The sequence below is a fragment of the Vipera ursinii genome, assembly GCF_947247035.1.
Source record: "Vipera ursinii genome assembly, chromosome: Z".
In the NCBI taxonomy this organism is placed as follows: domain Eukaryota; kingdom Metazoa; phylum Chordata; class Lepidosauria; order Squamata; family Viperidae; genus Vipera; species Vipera ursinii.
In genome coordinates, this window is record NC_139517.1 from 82,816,194 (window position 1) to 82,838,569 (window position 22,376).

Genomic DNA, 22,376 nt, shown 5'->3' on the forward strand with positions numbered 1-22,376 from the left:
TCAGTAAAGAACAAGCAATCTGTGTCTTAGATTCAAATGCCCAATTAATGTCTCCCTAAAATATAAGAATATTTTAGAAGCTATATCACATTTGATATAAAGTTACTATTTCTTGGTGCTTCTTCAAAATTATTTTCTTTTTAATTATGTGTATTTCCTGAAATAGTTATTCCAATTTGATGTCTGGATGCCTGTTTTAATTTTAATTCTTTTTTAAATGTGTAGATTGTATTCTGAGAGAAGAGGATATTCTTCTGGTGGAGCTCATGAACTGGTTTAAATGTAGTTTTTTCAAGTGGGTAGATAGCCTACCATGTAGCAAATGTGGGGGACAGACAGAAACTAAAGATAATTTGTCACCTAATGAGGATGACCTGAGATGGGATGCAAGTAGAGTTGAAAATCATTTCTGTAACCAATGCCAGTTCAGCAACAGGTTCCCAAGGTGAGTTTAGTAAATTGTCTTTAACAATTGAGTTTGTATTAGACATTATTAATTTAGTATATTGATCTCATTTGTATTTCAGTCTGCATAATTGGGAATCCCATATATAATGCAAACTCACAACAACCATTGGTTGTTTTCTGCTGTCACTTAGAGTAGAATATGTGCCTTATCTTCTTTCTGATTTCTTTTTAAATTATATTGGTGAGCAGAAGGAAGATTGTCATTCAGATTTACAAGATTTACCACAAAATCTGGAGTTGAGCAGCAATGCAATTAATAAATTTAAAATATTAAAATATCAATCTTAGTTTTGTAGGTTTTATTTTAATCAGAAATCTAGTAATAGGACTTTATACGTCTGGGTTTATTCAGATAATTATTCAGAAAATGTTTAGGGTATTTAAGTCATAAAGTGTTTTGGGGAGGGGTTTCACAAAAGAAACAGTGGTAGGAGAGAAAAATAAGACAATTAAAATACCATGATGACTGTCTAAAAGAACTCTTGGATGTAATAATCCAAAAGACAAATTTCAATATAATAATATTTGACCTATTATTAATTTCTAGCTGTTATGCTATGGGGAAACTTTTAAGATAATTGTATTATTTTGGTTCTTATAGTAATAATTTAAAAAATTATGTTTCCAGATACAACAATCCTGAGAAGCTCCTGGAAATTAGACAAGGGCGTTGTGGTGAATGGGCTAATTGCTTTACACTTTGTTGTAGAGCAGTAGGATTTGAAGCAAGATACATTTGGGATGCAACAGGTATAGCTGTTTTAGAATACCTTATGTTAAAATCAGAACTGCAAAATGTTCCATAAGTACTCTGAAATTGTTAATCAATAGTGCTGTTCCAGGTGCCATTTTAATGACTTACAGTTTATAGTATTAGTGCAATCCTATTTTTTAAAATCCCACCGAGTTTACAGTTGTAACCTGCATCATAATTGGTGTGGCCTCTTAAATTTTCATGTATGAATACATTATTACTAACACACACACCTATCATCTTGACTAAGAGAGTTTCTGAAATGAAATAAATTATTTTGGAGACACAGATAGATTCATAAATTTGGAATTGGGAAAGGGAAGTAGTAAAAAAGCTTTTTCACCAAAAGATTAGACCTAGGAAGGAAGCAGATAGTTGGTCTATATTTGATAAGCAGTGTATGATAATTAAGAGAGTTTGGTAGGAACTGGGGATATCCAATTTGAGGCCTCATCCACAGAACTTTTTGAGAACATTTTCTCAGCCCATTCTACTGACAGGTTTATGGTTGAGGTTGAAAATCAGAAAGATAGAATTTTCTGATCCTATGAGCCTACACACACACACACACACACACACACACACACACAGACACACACACACACACAAAACTTAACAGATCACAGTGAGAAGTCTATAACCTGAGGCTTGTGGCGATGTTTCTTTAGTATTTACCTATTAAGGGGACTGTCTTCTGTGACCCACTATTAAAAGAACTAAGAAGGTATTCATATTGTTGGAACTGTAGTTATGGAATCCTTGGAAGGTGGTTGAAAGAAAATAACAAGCTTTTTATTTGCCGTAACTGTTACTTAGTCAGTCTGTTTATTTAGATGTCTTTTTTTGATAATCATCTAGCTAAAACAAACTTAGCAAAATAAACTTACCAATGTAGCAAAAAATAAAATTGTATTAATTGTATCACATCCTGAAATCTATTAGTAAAGGTAAAGGTTCCCCCGCACATGTGTGCTAGTTGTTTCCAACTCTAGGGGCTGGTGCTCATCTCTGTTTCAAAGCCGAAGAGCCAGCGCTTGTCCGAGGACATCTCTGTGGTCATGTGGCCAGTATGACTAGACGCCAAAGGCACGGAACGCTGTTACCTTCCCACCGTAGTGGTCCCTATTTTTCTACTTGCATTTTTATGTGCTTTTGAACTGCTAGGTTGGCAGAAGCTGGGACGAGTAACAGGTGCTTATTCTGTTACACGGCACTCGGGATTTGACCCGCCAAACTGCTGACCTTCTGATCGACAAGCTCAGCGTCCTAACCCACTGAGCCACCGCATCCCTGAAATCTATTAATGTATAGCAAAAGGAACAAAGTGAGAAAGAGATTAATACTATAATCAATACCTTTATTTGTGTATTTTGTCTAATCTCCTTTCTTAACAGTCGAAGTCAGGAGTTGTCACTACAGTTAGGCAATGTCATCATGCTTTTTCTTTAAGTGACCTTGGTAATGCAACATGGGGAGGGTACATATTTAAATGAGCAAATGAAATTTAAATAAAGGACTTCAGGGTTGTAAAAAAATTCTCTCTTTGAGGAGTTCAGCATTCTAAAATTGAGAAGAATCTTTTTTAATGCTCACTGCTTCTCTTTTTTTTTCTCAGATCATGTATGGACTGAAGTTTATTCTGTATCACAGAAAAGGTGGCTTCATTGTGACTGTTGTGAAAATGTCTGTGATAAACCCCTTTTGTATGAGATTGGATGGGGGAAAAAATTGTCCTATATTATTGCCTTTTCCAAAGAGGAGGTAGGTGAACAGTGTTTACTGAATTAAACAGATCTTCCAAGTAGCTCTGGCTGTAGCATTGGTTCTGATAAAGCAGTTGTATAACTGCACAGCAAGGAGAATATTGTTTCTTCATTGGAATAGTTCTAATCTTAACATGCCTGAAATTCAGTGTATTTTCTCTCTATAATGTTGTATAAGGTATTTTCTTTCATAATTTGTGCTTTTCAGATTGTTGATGTCACCTGGCGTTACTCTTGTAAACATGAAGAAGTGCTTTCTAGAAGGACACAGGTCAAAGAAACTGTGCTACGAGAAACAATCAATAATCTTAACAAAATAGTATGTAGTTTTAATTTATCTGTTAAATTTACAGAAAAGCTGAATTCAAACTAGTCTTGAATTAAAGATTGAAAATGTAACCTGTTGCTATTCAGTTAATTGAGAGGATATAACAGACTTATAGATAACGTGCTATTTCTGTATGGAAAATTAGCTGCATGTAAATTACAAGTGATGGCAAGAAAAAAATTGCACACCTCCCCATATAAGTGATAAGCTGCTGCACAACTGAACATAGCACTCTTCGAAAAGAGTAAGAGGACTATGTGGACTTGTAGCCTGTTGTGACATGCATTCTCTCTTACAGATTTTGTTTCACAGAGTCAGATTTTTATCTCTTTTCCCTCAAGTCCTTACCAAAGTTCTTGATTTTTGTTATGTAAATTTCTTGGATTTTTAAATCTCCCCCACCCCAAGAATTTCAGTTGGAGAAAGATATCTGCTTAGCAGATTCCATTTAGAGTTGCCTGTATGTGTTTCAGATTTATCCATTCAAGTCCCAATTTTGGCAGACATTGCAATTTTGGATTTCTTTATATCTGTTAAGTCTTGCTGGAGTCTATGTTGCTCTCTGAAGATGATGGCTGTTCTCTTTTTGTTTCTTAGGGTTATCAATAAAAAATAGAGATAGCTTTCATGAAAATAATGATTTACTCCTCTGAAATGTTCAATTATTATAACAAATAGTATGCTCTATATGTAGATAGATTTGTTGGTGGCTCATGTGATTTAAATTGATTCATCATTGATCTGATTTAGTACAGACTTGTGTAATGCTTAATAGGACAAAACACCTGTCACTAGGAATTTAACCTTTTTAACCAAACTATCAAGTATTGTGTTACCCACAACATTAATTCTTATATTCCAAGGACAGACATTCATACAGGTAATCATAGACTTAGGACCATTTGTTCAGTAATCATGCAAGGTTTGGTGGTGCTGAACTAAGGGACAAAGCCAGCGTCTGATGTTATTGCTGTTGCAGTGCCCTTGGTCAAAATTTGGGCACTTGGCACTTCCCATCTATGGTTTTTTAGCCCCCTGCATTTCAAGGCTCCTATTCCCTTAGCTAATCTTTGATCCCCCTGCTGAACAATTATGCTGTTTGAGCCACAGCTGCTCGCTGCACAAGGTTTTACATGGAAATTTTCCCACAAGCCCTGGTGAAGATGGCCTCATGTGGTCAACAGGTACCTCATGAAGGGCCAGCTGGGCACACCTTAATGGCAGCAGGAGCAAGAAAAGAGTGAAGGTCAACTGAGGCAGCAGAATGCGGGATGGCTTGCTGCCTTGGAACACGGAATGTAGAACGACCAAAAAGGTAGAGATGTGGGGAATGGGCAATAGTGGAGAGTTGAAGGGGAGGCAGTCCCTTACTTGGAAGAACCAGTGTTCAGGACCAGGAGATACCAAGGTTGGAATGGCTTAGTTTGGAGAGGGTCCTTGTTTGATAACTGGTAAAGTTGCTTAACAATGACATCGGTGAATGTCATAAATGCCATTCCTAAGCGATGTGGTCATGTGACACCATACTTTTTGACCACATCAGTCAATGACAGACATTCAAGTCCCACTTTGATTGTTAGTCAAGGATTATGAGTATGGGATAACATTTTGATCCATCCAAATATGTTTTTCCTAATGTTTTTTATTTGTTACAGTACAGAACTAATCCAACCTCAGAATAAAATTTTCAAATAGCATAAATCCAAGTTAATGTTAAAACAGCTAGAGATAATGAACTTCTGTGCTTTATAACCCTAACCATAACACTTATCCAGAAATACTACATAATCCTATATAATTTTACTTTTTAAATAAACATACATAGGATTTCACCAATAGTCATGCTTGCAACAGAATTATAGGTAGCGCTTAACTTAAAAACACAATTTGGACTGGGATTTCACTTATGTTTCAGTCATAAGTGGAAGTATTGTGTGATCAGACTCAATTTTACCACTTTCTTACAACAGTTGTTAAGTGAGTCACTGCAATCATTAAGTGAATCATATATTCATTAAGCATATTACAGGATTGTTAAGTGACTCCATTCTCCCAAGGGGGCATTTTTGTCTGAAAATATTGTCAGAAAAAACCATATACCAGAAAACAGCTAAAAATATTGCAGATGGCAGTCACATGACCATAGGACACTACAACTGATGTCAGTGCAAGCAGGTTGTCAAGTGGCTTGAATACAATTATATTACTGCAAGGAGAAGGTGGGTGGCAGTCATAGCTTCAAGGATGGATCATAGGTAGCTTTTTAAAATCAGCTGTAACTTTGAACAGTCTTTAAATAAATGGTCATAAATTGACAACTGCCTGTAAACAGAACTGTCACTTTATCTGACTCCACATTACAGCATGATTTAAACCATTGATAAAATACTTCAAACATTTTTTATCTTCATATTTATCTGCTTTAATATTAATGCTAATTAAAATTAATTTTATTGTATGTTCTATATGAACGATTCAATAGCATACAAATTTAATAATAAATGTGTACGTACCTACATACATATATACAAATTGCAGCTGATACCTAAGATTATATGAAATAAGTTATTATAAATTATTTTTGTAACGTGATTTGTTACAATGAAATTCAGATTCTGATCCTTCAGTTTCCTGGGAATATTTGCTTCTGAGTACATAGGTATTAAAAAAAAATCTGATGTAATTTTATTGTTGTCATTGATTCTAGAGGCAGCAAATACTGAGTGAGGCAAGAAAAAATGAGCTCTTACAGAGACTCATAGTAGAGCTTGTTGAGTTTATTTCTCCAAAAACACCAAAGCCAGGAGAATTTGGTGGAAGAGAATCTGGATCATTGGCTTGGAGAGTTGCCAGAGGTGAAATTGCTTTACAGGTATTTATAGCATCTAATAGCAATTTTAGAATTCTTAGTGTAAGCTCTAACTGTGGCATGTTAGTTTGATGTGTGTTTAAAGAAAATTAATTATGCTTATATTTTGTAGGATTTAGTTGCCAAAGATTTCTCCTATTTATTTCAGCCCAAAATTGTAATTTAGTTTTTTCAATTTGTTTTACTCTCATCAAGAACAAATTAGAATCAAAATTTTAACAGCAAATAGAACAAAGAAAAGCAGGTTTATTTATTCTTTAGATTAGCTTCAACTTCCTATTACTGGGATATTAAAATTATAAGCAACTAAAATACAAAGCATTTTTAAAAATAATATTAGCATTAATTAATACTGTAAGTACAATCATGTCTCTAGGTATGTTAGCAAAATGTGTGGTTCATTTGTTAATATTAATTAATTAACAATTAATCAGTGGAACAACCTGCTTCCAGAAGTTGTGAATGCTCCAACACTAGAAGTTTTTAAGAAGGGATTGGACAACAATTTGTCTGAAATGGTATAGGGTTTTCTGCCTGAGCATGGGGTTGGACTAGAACAAGGCTTTTCAACCAGTGGTACGGGTACCACCTGTGGTAAATTGGCACCTGGCAGGTGATACACGACTATCCTAGAAAAGTAGTGGGGGAGGGGAATAAGCTGAACCGGTGACAGCACCGCACAAGCCTGAGTGAGAGATGGCCGGAACTGCAGGGCTGTCAAGGCTCAGCGGAAGCGCCAGGATCAGCGCTTCTTTGGGGCTGTCAGGGCTCAGTGGAAGAACCAGGATCAGTGCCAGGCTCCAGCTGGAACTTGGCGCTGATCCTGGCGCTTCTGAGCCCAGAAGAAGTGCCAGTCAGCTGGAATGTTGCAGCATCTCCAGGGTCTTGTGATTTACATTCAGATGCTTGGCAACTGATTCATATTTATGATGGTTACAGTGTCCCAGGGTCGTGTGAAGTGACTAAAACCTGCTGCAACCACCCAGCAGATGGGTGGAATAAAAACCAAACACACCCCTACCCCACCCCCATTGCGAATCCTCAACACAAATGCTCACAACAATGAAAACCTAGGACAGGAGGAAGAGCGCCGCCAGGTGTTTTGCTCAGCTGTGGCTTGGGGGGGCACTTTTTTCAGTGCCATTGTAACTGAACAGTCACTAAGCGAACTGTTGTTAGTCGAGGACTACCTGTAGTTCATCACTTTTTGTCCTTTTTTTGGGGGGTCATCAAGTTTTTGATACCTTGCTAGACGACTGATGGTACTCGAATTTTTGCCATATCCTAAAAGTGGTACAATGGTGAAAGGTTGAAAAACTCTGGACTAGAAGACCTCCAAGGTCCCTCCCAACTGTTATTATTGTTGTTGTTCTCATATATCAAATTAATGAGAATATGAATGTAGTTGCCTTTATTTTTACATTTTTAAAAATTTTGTGATGTACCGATCTAGTTAAAAAAAATCATATACCTGAAAAAGCCATACAAAATGCATGCATTTTGTAAATTTATTCCTCCTTCCGTTTCTCCATTTTGGCTTTTGTTTTGTAAAATAAATAATGACATGGTATAATATGTCATGTATGTTATTCATCTGATGTATATTTACTTACTTTTAAGAACTGCTATGGACCAGATGATTTCTACTATATCCTGATACATAGAACCATAAAATTCAAAGAGGGTGTACATTCTTTTTTACATGACTGTATATTATATAAAATGTTTGTATCAGATACATATTATTTATTAGTGAGGTTTATTAAACTTCTAACAAACTAACTTTATGTTTTGGGTTTGTTTATTTAGACTAAAGAAATAGTATTTATTCCAACTGTAAAAGAGAAAGCCTCCAAGCTTTTTCACCTCCGCTATAATATAGTGGAAGATTGTTACACACGAATATCAAATAATAATGAAAAAATCAGTGGTTGGGAGAATGGCATTTGGAAAATGGATTCTTTAGGGAGAAAGGTTGAATCAGACTGGAAAATGGTAAGTAAAAAACTGTTATGCTAAAATAGGGGTGCCCATGACTTGTATTTAAAGGGGAAAAGTGCTTGGTATGCATGCAGGGATGCTCATATGGCAGCAATTGGTAACTCCTTAGAACAGTTGAATCTTTTCTGAGTATCTAGTGGGTGTCTTCTGTACCTGCAGTATGACCTTACTAAATAAACATTTATTTTTTATAAATATTTTATTAATTTTCTATTTTTACAATCAAGTGCTTAATAGACAACGTGATGACTGAGTCCATTAGTAATTATGTGGTACTTGTAAGCTTCTTCAAACTAAACCCAATACTACACCATCCAATACATCCTCTTTTCTTCCGGTAATAGACATTTTTCTACACTAAGCAAATAAACAATTCTTATTGTTGTTAATAAATATACAATTGAATATCAGCATTTGTTACAGTTTTCTAAGAGTATCAATAATATCAGTTTAGAATATCTTTTCTAACCAAAGCATATCTTAATTGTGCTGTGCTGCATCTAATTCAGCTGTGCAGCTCCAGATATATGATTCTTAATTAAAGCTGATAGTAACGAATACTATTTTCAAAGCAAGGGACTAAACCATCATCCTATTAGTCGTGATCTGAATATATTTTAGCACATATGTGCCTCATTACTCAATAGATTTTTAATATCTGCAGTTTTATTTTCTTGCAGATATGTAATTATTTGGTAAAGCATAATACCTTTAAATAGTCTATAAAACTATCTGCGTTATGAATTTTATTGTAAAACCATAAGGTAACTTTTAATTCTACTAAGTTATATTTAGAATTCTTTTTGGAAGTTATTATTTTTAATAGGATGAATGCTCAGCATTTACTACTGGTAGGAAGTAAACTACACATAAGAGTAGGCTATATGACTAAATATACTAAGATTTGCACTTTTAAGAAGCAGCACCATTAACTAAGATTTCACTGGTATCACTGAAGTGATAATGTACTACGTTGAGTAATATCACAATATTAATGCACTGCAATTCAGTAGCTAACATCACATTTTTTCATCATTCTAACTAGGTTTATTTAGCTCGAAAGGAAGGCATCTCATATGGCTACATCTGTTGGAAGTTTGAATGTGGCTCTGCTGGCCTAAAAATAGACAACATTTCCATTAGAACCACCAACCAAACATTTGAGAGTGGAAAAGTAAAGTGGACGCTGCACTCTGGAAGCATTGCAGTTGATGTTAATGGAGGTATATATATAATATTTAATAACTATTTACAACAGTGCAAAAATATTAACAATTAAGGTTGTAATAATATAGAGTATCCAATGCTAACAATACATCATGTCTAATAATTTTTAATAAAACCCAAAGCAACCCAAATGTTTCATTTTTCAGAATGGTGTGAGAAGAGGCTAGAACTTCAAATTTTCTTGGTTTATACTGTAATTCTAACTATATTTGTAAATCTGATTCCAACCTGTAGCTGAATTCTCATATATATTTCATAAATATTTGAATATAGTGGGATTTAATTCTGGTTAAATAACCGAAGGATTATGTTGTTACCATGAGAGTTGCAGCAGACATGTCAAACTCAAGGCCCGTGGTCCAGATATGATTGTGATGTGTTGAGATCTTGGCTCACAAGCAGACTAGTAGGAGATGATTGAATATGTAGCTGTGTGTGTGTGTGTGTGTGTGTGTGTGTGTGTGTGTGTGAGAGAGAGAGAGAGAGAGAGAGAGAGAGAGAGAGAGAGAGAGAGAGAGAGAGAGAGAGAGAGAGTTGACGTGGCGGAAGTGCCAGAGAGGCTTAGGGGAGAGTCAGCTGGAGCTGCAGTGTTACTAGGGTTCTGCTGAGACCCTGGAATCAGCCATGCATTTCCAGCTGATCGGGGCTTTTGGTGGTCTCAAGGATGGTTAGCAGCTGCAAGCAGTCTTCAGGCAGAGAGTCAGCTGGAGCTGCGGTGTTGCTGGGGCTCTGGTGAGATCCCAGGATCAGTGCTTCCTGCTGGGGCTTGGCGGGGACTCCAGAATCAGCACACACAGCTCCAGTTGATAAGCGCTGCATGAAAAGGCCAGCCGGACATTGAGTGAACCCATGGAGGAGCAGAGGAGAAGATACAAAAGGAGGGCTTTTGATGGAAGGATGAGGAGGAGGGGGGAGAGAGGTGAAAGGGAGATGTCGGTGGGGCAAGCCTGAGGGAGAGAAGTGGACAGCAACTGGCTCTTTGAGGGCAACCCTAATGCTGATGCAGTCCTCAATAAAATTGAGTTTTGAGTTACATGTTACAAATAAATGTATATAATTTTGCACTTGTTTAAAAAACAATATTTGTCTCAAGAGTTACTATTGTTTGCTCAATATAGTGGTCCTTGACTCACAGTCATAATGGAACTCACAGTCAAAAGTTGGAACTGCCTCACTTAACAACCCTCATCCCTGTTCTGCAGATGTACCGTATATACTTGAGTATAAGCCGACTCGAGTATAAGCCGAGACCCCCAATTTCACCCCCAAAAACTGGGAAAAGTTGTTGACTCGAGTATAAGCGGATCCGCGCTCTGCAAGCCTCTGCCGCCAGCAGAGGCTCGATCCGCCATTTTGCAAGCCTGAATACACAGGAATACCCTGTGTGGCCGCAGCTCTCGGGGAAGCCCTGGCTGTCCGCTTCCTCACTCCACGCTGCCATTCGGGGCCCGCGCGTTCCCCGGGCAAATCGCGGCGCCCAGCAGGCGAGGAAACACACCCGTTCCAGTCGCCCCCCCTTCCCTCAGGAGACGCGAAGCAAGTGACCGCCCGGAGCTTACCGAGGACTTGCGCGCGGCCGAGGCTTCGGTGCTTCCAGGATCGCGCGCACCTCTCCCAAGCCGCCGCCGTCCGGAGACCTGCCGAAGTTTGGGGAGGTTTGGGGAGGTGCGCGCGCACCTCCCCAAACTTCCCCAAACGTCGGCAGGTCTCCGTTCCTCCGCGCAGACCTGCTGACGTTTGGGGAGGTTTGGGCGCCTCCCCAAACCTCCCCAAACGTCGGCAGGTCTCCGTTCCTCCTGCCGACGTTTGGGGAGGTTTGGGCGCCTCCCCAAACCTCCCCAGGTTTCCGTTCCTCCGCGCAGACCTGCCGACGTTTGGGGAGGTTTGGGCGCCTCCCCAAACCTCCCCAGGTCGCCGTTCCTCCTGCCGACGTTTGGGGAGGTTTGGGCGCCTCCCCAAACCTCCCCAGGTTTCCGTTCCTCCGCACAGACCTGCCGACGTTTGGGGAGGTTTGGGCGCCTCCCCAAACCTCCCCAGGTCTCCGTTCCTCCTGCCGAAGTTTGGGGAGGTTTGGGCGCCTCCCCAAACCTCCCCAGGTCTCCGTTCCTCCTGCCGAAGTTTGGGGAGGTTTGGGCACCTCCCCAAACCTCCCCAGGTCTCCGTTCCTCCGCGCAGACCTGCCGACGTTTGGGGAGGTTTGGGCGCCTCCCCAAACCTCCCCAGGTCTCCGTTCCTCCTGCCGACGTTTGGGGAGGCTTGGGCGCCTCCCCAAACCTCCCCAGGTCTCCGTTCCTCCGCGCAGACCTGCCGACGTTTGGGGAGGTTTGGGCGCCTCCCCAAACCTCCCCAGGTCTCCGTTCCTCCGCGCAGACCTGCCGAAGTTTGGGGAGGTTTGGGCACCTCCCCAAACCTCCCCAGGTCTCCGTTCCTCCTGCCAAAGTTTGGGGAGGTTTGGGTGCCTCCCCAAACCTCCCCAGGTCTCCGTTCCTCCGCGCAGACCTGCCGACGTTTGGGGAGGTTTGGGCGCCTCCCCAAACCTCCCCAGGTCTCCGTTCCTCCTGCCGAAGTTTGGGGAGGTTTGGGCGCCTCCCCAAACCTCCCCAGGTCTCCGTTCCTCCGCGCAGACCTGCCGACGTTTGGGGAGGTTTGGGCGCCTCCCCAAACCTCCCCAGGTCTCCGTTCCTCCTGCCGAAGTTTGGGGAGGTTTGGGCGCCTCCCCAAACCTCCCCAGGTCTCCGTTCCTCCGCGCAGACCTGCCGACGTTTGGGGAGGTTTGGGCACCTCCCCAAACCTCCCCAGGTCTCCGTTCCTCCTGCCGAAGTTTGGGGAGGTTTGGGCGCCTCCCCAAACCTCCCCAGGTCTCCGTTCCTCCGCGCAGACCTGCCGACGTTTGGGGAGGTTTGGGCGCCTCCCCAAACCTCCCCAGGTCTCCGTTCCTCCTGCCGAAGTTTGGGGAGGTTTGGGCGCCTCCCCAAACCTCCCCAGGTCTCCGTTCCTCCGCGCAGACCTGCCGACGTTTGGGGAGGTTTGGGCGCCTCCCCAAACCTCCCCAGGTCTCCGTTCCTCCTGCCGAAGTTTGGGGAGGTTTGGGCGCCTCCCCAAACCTCCCCAGGTCTCTGTTCCTCCGCGCAGACCTGCCGATGTTTGGGGAGGTTTGGGCGCCTCCCCAAACCTCCCCAGGTCTCCGTTCCTCCTGCCGAAGTTTGGGGAGGTTTGGGCGCCTCCCCAAACCTCCCCAGGTCTCCGTTCCTCCTGCCGAAGTTTGGGGAGGTTTGGGCGCCTCCCCAAACCTCCCCAAACGTCGCGCAGACCTGCCGACGTTTGGGGAGGCGCCCAAACCTCCCCAAACTTCGGCAGGAGGAACGGAGACCTGGGGAGGTTTGGGGAGGCGCCCAAACCTCCCCAAACGTCGGCAGGTCTGCGCGGAGGAACGGAGACCTGGGGAGGTTTGGGGAGGCGCCCAAACCTCCCCAAACGTCGGCAGGAGGAACGGAGACCTGCCGACGTTTGGGGAGGTTTGGGGAGGCGCCCAAACCTCCCCAAACGTCGGCAGGTCTCCGTTCCTCCGCGCCCTGAAGCAGGCAGGCAGGGCGCGGAGGAACGGAGACCTGCCGACGTTTGGGGAGGTTTGGGGAGGTGCGCGCGCACCTCCCCAAACCTCCCCAAACTTCGGCAGGTCTCGGACGGCGGTGGCTTGGGAGAGGTGCGCGCGATCCCGGAAGCACCAAAGCCTCGGCCGCGCACAAGTCCTCGGTAAGTTTTTTTTGTTGACTGGAGTATAAGCCGAAGTGGAATTTTTCAGCCCAAAAAGTGGGCTGAAAAATTCGGCTTATACTCAAGTATATACGGTAATCATTAAGTGAATGCATGGGTTGTTAAGCAGAGCACAAGGTGCCATGGGGTTCTGGGAGATCTAGTGCAGGCCTTTCCTGAAACTTCCCAATGTGACCCCGACCCTCTGAACACCTGTGCTCTGCTTTCCTCCCTTAGGGTCCCACATGCTCCTCCCCATCTCTTTCACTCATTGCTCACTTACCTTTTATCATAGATCTCCATCTGCAAGTTCCATAGATCACACTAGCAATGAGAACAAGCTGCCCATCTTTGGCATTTTCAGAGTGGCCTTAATGAATTAAGGGTGCTTTAAAAGAGTGGTCACTTCCAGAATGAAGAAATGTGTACTAAAAAAAAAGCAGCTTGTTTTTCTTTCCTAGTGCTTCTCACTTGTATTCACACACCACACAACAACCTTTGTGTGAGAAGCATTGGAGGATAACGCTGGACAGTTACCTTTGCTGGTTCTGCTGCTGTCTTTTGTTCTGGGAATGGCAGTGGTGGACCTGGCAAAGGCAACTGCATACATCTCTCCTTCGCCAATGATCCTTGTTCGCTCCCATGCCTGCCACGCAGCTGTCTGTCTGCTAATGAGAAGCATTGGAAAAATATAACAAAGGGATAGAAAAAGAGGCTAGATGTTGCGAGGGTGGAAACAAAGGTAGAAGAGCTTTGTCCCAATATCTCTTTACTGCAGCTTGTAGCATCTCATATGCCCAGACTAGAAAGAGAGGCTAGAAGTTGCAAGGGGGAAAATAAAAATGGGCTTTGTCCCAGAAACTTTAATTTTTCCACATCTTCTAGCATGCCTGGGCTAGAAAGAAAGGCACTGCAGGGGAAGAGAGATGTTCCATCCCTAGGCTGCACTGCTGAGCTGCATTGCTAGATACCATCCCTGGCCTGCTCCCAAAAGCATGCTTGCTCTGGGCTAGGTGGCTTAGGGATGGAGGTTTGTTGTTCCTTCCCCAATGCAATCTGCAGAGGTTCGAGAAGAAGAGCTACTGTAAAAGGTAAGTGAGTGATTGATGACCGAGCAAACAAACTTGTGTGTGAAACCCGAAAGCAGGCCTAGTTCATGTGGGGACCCAGTGGGTGAGATGGGGTGAAAAAGGCGTAGGGTGCTGCAGCATCTCTTTGGTCTTAAGCAGAGCAAAATCCACGCTATTCCGTTCAGATAGTCCTTGACTTACACCAGTTCATTTAATGACCATTCAAAGTTATAATGCCATTGAAAAAAGTGATTTATGACTTTTTTTTACACTTACAACCATTGCAGTATCACACTGGTCATGTGATCAAAATTCAGAAGCATGGCAACTGACTCGTATTTATGTTTGCAGTGTCCTGGGTGTGTGTGTCACATGAACACTTTTTGTGACCTGACGAACAAAGTTAATGGGAAAGCCAATTCACTTAACAACCATGTTACTAATTTAACAACTGCAGTGATTCACTTAACAACTCTGACAAGAAAGGTCATAAAATGGGGCAAAATTCCCTTAACAACTGTCTCGCTTTAACAACAGAATTTTTGTGCTGAATTATAGTCGTAAGTCAAGACCACCTGTATAGGGTTTTTATGAATAATTGAGTTCAACTTTTAATTGGCTATAGTTTAAATCAGGGATTTTAATTTAGCTACTTACATTTTATAAATACACTTATTATTAAAATGGTTTTCCTACCTATTTCAGTTTGTTCTGAGTAGGGGATGAAGGATCTCTGCTTGTCCCTTTTATCTTATAAATTAATTTTTGATCAGGTATTTTCAAGTAGTGTCAGTAAAACAGAACATCTTTCTCTGAACTTTCTTTGACCCTCTTCTCCCATCCGAATCCTTTCTCTTTAAGTAACTGTACAGAAACTTAGAAATTGCTAGGGGTGTTCTGTAATATTTTTATAGTTTTCATGAGTTTTTTCCCCCTCATATCTTTTGTATTAATGTCTGTTAGTGCAACCTGGCCCTTTTCTTTAAGGATATGTTTTGCATTTTGTAAGCTACTTCCTGCTATAGAGACTGTGGCAACTAGTTAAACTCATTTTCTGGAATCATTTTTGGAACAGTAGTACCATACAGATGCCAGTTTCCAAATATGTGTAATGTACATCAGATGGTCTAATTCTGAAAATGGTCTAAGCAATTATTATTATTGTATAATAAATAGTTTGCAGAGCTTTTAGATAGATAGATAGATGATAGATAGATAGATAGATAGATAGATAGATAGATAGATAGATAGATAGATAGATAGATAGATATAGATAGATATAGATGATATAGATATAGATATTAGATATAGATATAGATATATAGATATATAAATTGTTTTAACAGGATTTTTTTTGTTTCCATTTCATAGATAAAATGCTTCATTCTTATCCTGATATTTCCAACACAACAAATCTTATCTTAGAAGCTGAACTAAGTGGAGGAGATGGCAATATTGCATGGCAACATGCGCAGCTGTTTAGACAAAGTTTAAAAGAGATCGAAGATTGTTTTGAGATAATTATAAAATTGAGTGACTTCTGAATATCAATATGCTGATGAAACTACTTCCAGACAAATTATTTTCAGAAGTAAATGAATGGTACAAAAACACCATATTCAGTATCACTGAAAATAGACCACTAATATGAAATGAAATTCTACATTACTTTGTTTTCTTTGAAAATAATGAAAGAAACATATCAAAGGGGAAAAGGATATAAAATTTTATTACTTCAAAAAGCAATTCTCTGAATACCTATACAGAGGAAAACAATTAAAAAAGAAGCTAAATAATCGTGTATAGCATCTCCTGCATATTCTTTCAAATTTTAAAATGTTAAAATATTTAATCTGTAAAAGAAGTTTTTTAAGTATGGAATGAAGATTTTAGTGTCTTAAATCTGGGTTCTGGAATGTTATTTTTAAAAACCACTTTTGTGTGATATTTTAACATTTCTGTTTCCCTGTAATTTTATAGTAGACAACTGGATTACCAATATGAAAATAAACTAATAGTATAGTTACCACTGCTTCTTGTAATTTTTAATTTACTTAAACTTTAGTTTTTAAAAATGAAATTTTGTTAAGAGATAATGTTGATGTACGTTTTGTTATTCCTAATTATTCCAAATTTGGTATAGCTTGTAATCTAGAAAAATATTAAATATATTTTGTTCCTAAAATATGTACAATTCCAATATAAAAATATATGTAGAGCTTTTATAAAATATCTAATTTGGATAAGCCTGTTATATTGTATAAATTTGAGTGATCCACATTTTTATATAAAGTTGCTATTGTTCTTCATTTTGTTAATAGTTATTCAAGAGCATCTTATATTTATGCTAGGAAATCAACCTTCAATCTGTCATAACTACCAAATATTTCATTTTATTGGGTAGGACCATTGCTCATGTTTATCAAGATTTTTTTGGATCCTGAGCTTGTCTTCTGGAATGTTGGCTATTCCTGCCAGCTTAGTGTCATCTGCAAATTTGATGATTTCCCCTTCTAGTCCCTCATCTAAGTCATTTATGAAGATATTGAAGAGTACTGGAGCTAAGACGGAGCTTTATGGTACCCCTTCTTACTTCCGTCCATGTAGATGTAGTACCACAAAGGACTACTCATTCAGTATGTTTTGTCATCCAGTTACAAATCCATCTGGTGGTGATACTTTCTATCCCACATTTTTCTAGCTTACCAAGAAGTTGTGGCCTTCTTTGTCAAATGCCTTGTTGAAGTCTAAGTATACTATGTCCACAGCATTTCGCTGGTCTACTAATTTAGTGACTTTGCCAAAAAATGAAGTACGATTGGTTTGACATGATCTGTTTTTGACAAATCTGTACTAGCTTTTAGTTATAAATTTATTTGTGAGGGTGAATGTTCATTCTTCGAGCTTGCGGGTTGGTTTCCGGCCATTTCGTTACCAGGCTATGTAACATCTTCAGCAGAATTTAGAGGATGTCAGTGTTCTGTTTATAAGGGCTTCAGGTGTGTGTCAAGGTGTGGGTCTTGTGGTGGATCAGGTGTGAGTCATCAGTGAGAGGTTTGCGATGGGTCTTGTGATGGAGAGGTTACATCAGGTCAGGGTCATTGGGAGATGAACTGGTGGGACGAGGAGGGGGGACGTGTGGGTTGGTGCTGTCTGGCTGGCTGTGTGGTTGATTTGGATTCAGAAGTGTTCATAGGATGGTTGTAGGTTGATGTGTCTGTTGATAAATTGCTTGTGGAGTGCCAGGCTTTGACAAACTCATGAATGTGACGGGTTTAGTGTGGCCAATGATTTTGTGTTCCTCCAATCGAACTGGTGGTGTTTGGTGTTGGTGTGGGTAGAGATTAATGATTTGGGATCATGGCATTTGACTGCCAGCTGGTGTTCATGAATCTTGTTTTTTAATTGACATGATGTTTTTCCCACGTACAATTGGTTGCAATCATTACAGTTTATTTTGTAGATGACATTGTTTCTTTCATCGTTCTATATCTTAGCTTTGGTTCTGGATAATTCCTAGCAGTGTGTGACTGGGTTTGTGGGCTATTGCTATTCCTAGGGGTTGTAGAATTCTATCTGTCATCACCAACACCAAACAACACCAGTTCAATTAGAGCAACACTCAAAATCATCGGCCATGCTACCACTTGCCACACTCTTTTGAGTTTATTGAAGCCTGACACTCCACAAGCAATTCAATCGACACACTGACCTACAACCAGCCTATGAATCCTACAGAATCCAAATCAACTGCACAGCCAGCCATAGACAGCATCAACCCTCAACCCACACAAGCCCTCTCCCTCTCCCAGCAGTTCACCTCCCATTGACCCTGACCTGATGTAACCTCCCAATCACAAGACCCATCACAAGCCTCTCACTGATGATTCATATCTGAGCCATCACAAGAACCTCCCTTGACACACCCATACCTGAAGCCCTTATAAACAGAACACTCACACTGACATCCCTTAAACTCCGCTGAAGGTGTTACCTAGCTCGATAATGAAATGTTTGGAAACCAACCCACAAGCTCGGAAAACGAACCTTCACCCTCATCCTACAACTGAACTACAGATATTTGCCACTATTGCAAATTTTGTTAGTTTCTAGATGTTTGCAGATCAGTTTTTTTATTACCTTTTTCAGGTATTGAGGTTGGGCTGATTGGTCTGCAGTTTCCTGGGTCTTTTTTTTTTCTTTCCTTTTTTGAAGATGAGAACCAGATCAGCTATTTTCCAATCTCAGGTAATTCTCCAGTGTTCCAGGATTTTTGAAAGATATGGTATAAATGATTCTGAGGCAACATTTGGCAGCTCTTTCAGAACTGTGGGATGTAATCCATCAGGTCCCTGTGATTTATATTTGTCAATATCAGATAGGTGTTCTCTAATCATTTTCTTGCTTATTTTAATTTTTATTTCTAGTTTGTCTTTTATGGTTATGTTTTTGGTAGATTTTAGTAGAGACAAAAAACAAACTAAATATTTACAGAATTACACCAGGAAGCATACAGCCAATTTAAAGTTTTCAATTTTGTTTATTTGTTTAACATTGTCTCCTAAGAAAATAATACATAAGAACTGCTATTGCTAGCATGTATTAAGCATTAAAACTCAGTTTCAAAGCACACTAAATCAAAGGCAAGATAAGGCCAGATCGGTTCCAATTCTTCAGTTGCTAGACAAGTCTTGCTTCAAAATGCAATTAACTTGTGCATCACCTTGGGTCATGAAGGGAATATGAGACACACTCATAATTTGTGAGAATGTGTGCTCCATTTGTGGGATTATAGCAGCTTTGTGCTATCCAACCACTCAATTCTAAGTTGCCTTGTCAAACCAGTATTATTGTTTTCAGATCTGCAAGTTCACAAAGTGCTCAGCCACAGCTAGAACTGGATTCTCACACATTCATGAACATGCCTCATCACACTCCCTTTTGATATTACTGTTGGGACTATCTTAGCTTGCAGAACAATAGATCATTACTTAATGAGCTGCCTCCAACTAAGTCTGGATCAAATCCATGATAGTATCTGCTGATTTATAGTGTAGATATTGATTTTAAATTAAGTCCTACTGAAACAAAATCATAGAATCAAAACTTGGAGGGGATCATTCGGGTCAAGGGTCCAATCAACAGCTCTGTTTGGGAATTGAAATTAAAACATCCATATTAGATGCCAGTTAAGCTCTGAGTATATTCAGTTCATTTGTTATGATCTAAGAAAATCGTAAAAATACATCAAATACTGCACCTTAAAAAATATAGAATAATTACAAGACAAGCCTGAAACAATAATGTAAAGGACTTCTCTGATTAAAACCACAGTCTTTGGTATCTTTATTGATTTGTCTCTTTAGAGAAGAAATGCATCTATTCAGCAAGGTATCGTGCATCAAGAAAGTTCCCTGAAGGATTTGCCTCACTCAGAATCTATTCTACGGCAATGAAGGCTTCAACGAGCCCTGAAGGAAATGCAACCTAACCCAAAATCTCATTTAAACGACTGTTTTAGATATTTGAGCTGAATATATGAATTTATATTCTGAATTTCCCATTTTCTAGTGTTAAATAAGACAACTTCTTTATCTATTTGCAGGGCCAGGTTATTTGAGGGAACCCTTATCATCCATAATTCTTTGCTATCCAGTAATATTGGACAGTCCTTTCAATTAAAAATGCCATCTAGCAAGACCCAGCAGACGTGCCTTCTTTGTCACAGTATCTGCTATCTGATAATGATATCCACCCAGAGATCTATCACATTTCCATGCTGATAATCTTTAAAAAATTAGTCTCTCCCAGTCAGAAATTTGTGGCGTCCTATTGGTGATTTTGTTTTTGTTGTTAGAGAAGTATGTTGCTAACATGCATTGAGCTGTCTTTTTTATTATTTTTCTGTTCTTATTTTTTATGTAGGCCATCCTGAATCATACTGGAATCAGGCAGCCACTAAATCTCCTGAATAAATATTTAAATATTAGGATATCAGAATATATGTATGATGAATCATGTTCAATGTAAAATAGATTTTTTATTTTACAGTGCCCAGCTTACTAGTTTACAATAAATAAATAAGGATATCAATCACATCAAACATCGCAATAAATATAAAACAATAATATGGCAGCCCTCTATAATATGTCAATAAAAACATTAAAATTTTATTTATTCAATTTCTATAGCTGTCCACCTCAATAACTATGGGAGGTTGATCATTAAAATAATACAATTAAAATAATAAAAACATTTTAAAACAATAAAATATTCAAATTATTTTGCACATTTTTATTGTTTTACAATGTTATACTCAGCAGCTGAGATACTTGGCCAATTAACAATAAAACCAGAAAACATATTTAATACTCCAGATTCAGGAACACAACAAGAATTTTGAAACTTTATAAAAAGACATCAGGGTTTGGGCCATTCAAATCTCTGAAGGGAGGATATTCCGCAGAGCATGGGCTATTACAGAAAATCTTCAAAATATCCAATTAAATAATATCCTAACTGCCTCTAAAAAAATCTGTTTTCAATGGATTTTTTTCCTATTCTCCTTCCTCATATAATTTTTTAAAAAACATCTTTATTGCTGTTGTTGAAGGAAAAGTCTTCATCATGGTTCAGTCCAAGCCAACATGGCAACTGCTTTAGAAAGAAGGTTACAGTTTATTGAAGAGGAGAGCCAGACAGAAAGATGGCTCTAGCAGGAAAAGAAGGGCTGAGCACATGTAGGGAGTGGGTTTTTATACCCTTCTGGAGCCTGGATGTGCCTTTCTGGTATTCTGATGGTGGTGGGTTAATCCTATTATGTCCCAAGGGTCATATCCTGCTTCCCTGGGACTTCCTTACTCCAGTCTTTCTGAAAAGATCTGTAATTCTGCAGACTTGGTTTCTGTTTGGGACAGAGACATGGGGGCAGGATTGGTTTCTGCTTTTAAAATCCTTTAGGGAAATATATTCTGTCCTTTTAAATATTTCCAAGAATATTTCTTTTTCGGGGGGGGCTGACTTCCCACACTGATAGTGAATAAGTAAATATTTCTGCATCAGATTTTCTAGCAAAAAGTTTTAAAATTGAAAATGCTTTAGTTGAGATATCTCTCTACTATTTTTCCATTCTATATGAATCAGGTGAAATGATTTATATTGTAATTAATTACAGGTAGTCCTAGACTTTTGACTCCAATTGAACCCAACATTTCTGATTGTTAAGTGGGTTTTGCATGACTTTACTTTTTTGCCACAGTTGTTAAAAGAATCATTGCAGTTGTCAAGTGAATCATGCATTTGTTAAACGAATCTTGTTTTCCCTCATTGACTTTGCTTATTGAAAGCCAGCTGGGAAGTTTACAAATTATGATCACATGGCCCAGTACAGTGCAACAGTCATAAATATATGCCAGTTGCCAAGTGCCCAAAGTTTCAACATGTGATCTTGGGAATGTTGCAACAGTTGTAAATGTGAAAACCTGTCAAAAGTCACTTTTTCAGTGTCACTCTAAGTTTGAATGGTCACTAAACAAATGGCTGTAAATCAAGGACTATCTGTACAGTATGTGCTGGCCTACAATAGACTTAGTGAAATGTAATCTAGGGGTGGAGAACTTGGTACCTTATACATATAGTAGACATATTGGGGGCAATACTCAGAAAGTCTAAAGCTGGTAAGGTGGAAAGCTATGATATACAAGTAGATATAAGAGTCATGTAAATGTACCTCTCTTGCAATTGCCTCCGGTCACTTTGTGGACAATGGCAAAGCATCAGTTGGCTTTGAAAAGCAGGAGAAAAAGCCTAGAATTTAAACTTTAGAGCATAGATATAAATATAGGTAGGGATACAGAAGAGGATACTGTTCCCAAACAGTTTACATTTATTATGCCTAGAAACAGACACAGTCTTTTGCCATTGACAATGCTGATAGAACTGAAGAGAATTGATCCACATAAATTGTAACTTTTTTTTTTAGGTTATGAGGATTAGAACTCAGGATCACCCACTTCCAGCTCATTGCCTTAAACCACTATATCAATTTAGCTCTCATTGTAGCCTTATCTTCTTTTTAGTACCATTTTATATGGCAATCATCTTTTTATGCACAGATGCCTTCAAGTCAGTATTGACTCTTAAC

At 39.6% G+C, this 22,376-nt stretch overlaps 1 protein-coding gene across 2 annotated transcripts in view; it reads left to right on the plus strand.

Moving 5' to 3' along the window:
- NGLY1 (N-glycanase 1) overlaps positions 1-16,476 on the plus strand; it is a 27,526-nt gene extending 11,050 nt beyond the window's left edge. For both annotated transcript variants that reach the window (XM_083376820.1, XM_083376821.1), the window contains exons 4-11: positions 226-445; positions 1,097-1,218; positions 2,838-2,983; positions 3,194-3,304; positions 6,021-6,185; positions 7,992-8,177; positions 9,229-9,406; positions 15,605-16,476. In XM_083376820.1, the coding sequence (XP_083232946.1) occupies positions 226-445; positions 1,097-1,218; positions 2,838-2,983; positions 3,194-3,304; positions 6,021-6,185; positions 7,992-8,177; positions 9,229-9,406; positions 15,605-15,777 (1,301 nt within the window). In that variant the 3' untranslated portion in view covers positions 15,778-16,476. The remainder of the gene's footprint in view (positions 1-225; positions 446-1,096; positions 1,219-2,837; positions 2,984-3,193; positions 3,305-6,020; positions 6,186-7,991; positions 8,178-9,228; positions 9,407-15,604) is intronic.
- Positions 16,477-22,376: the final 5,900 nt, after the last annotated feature.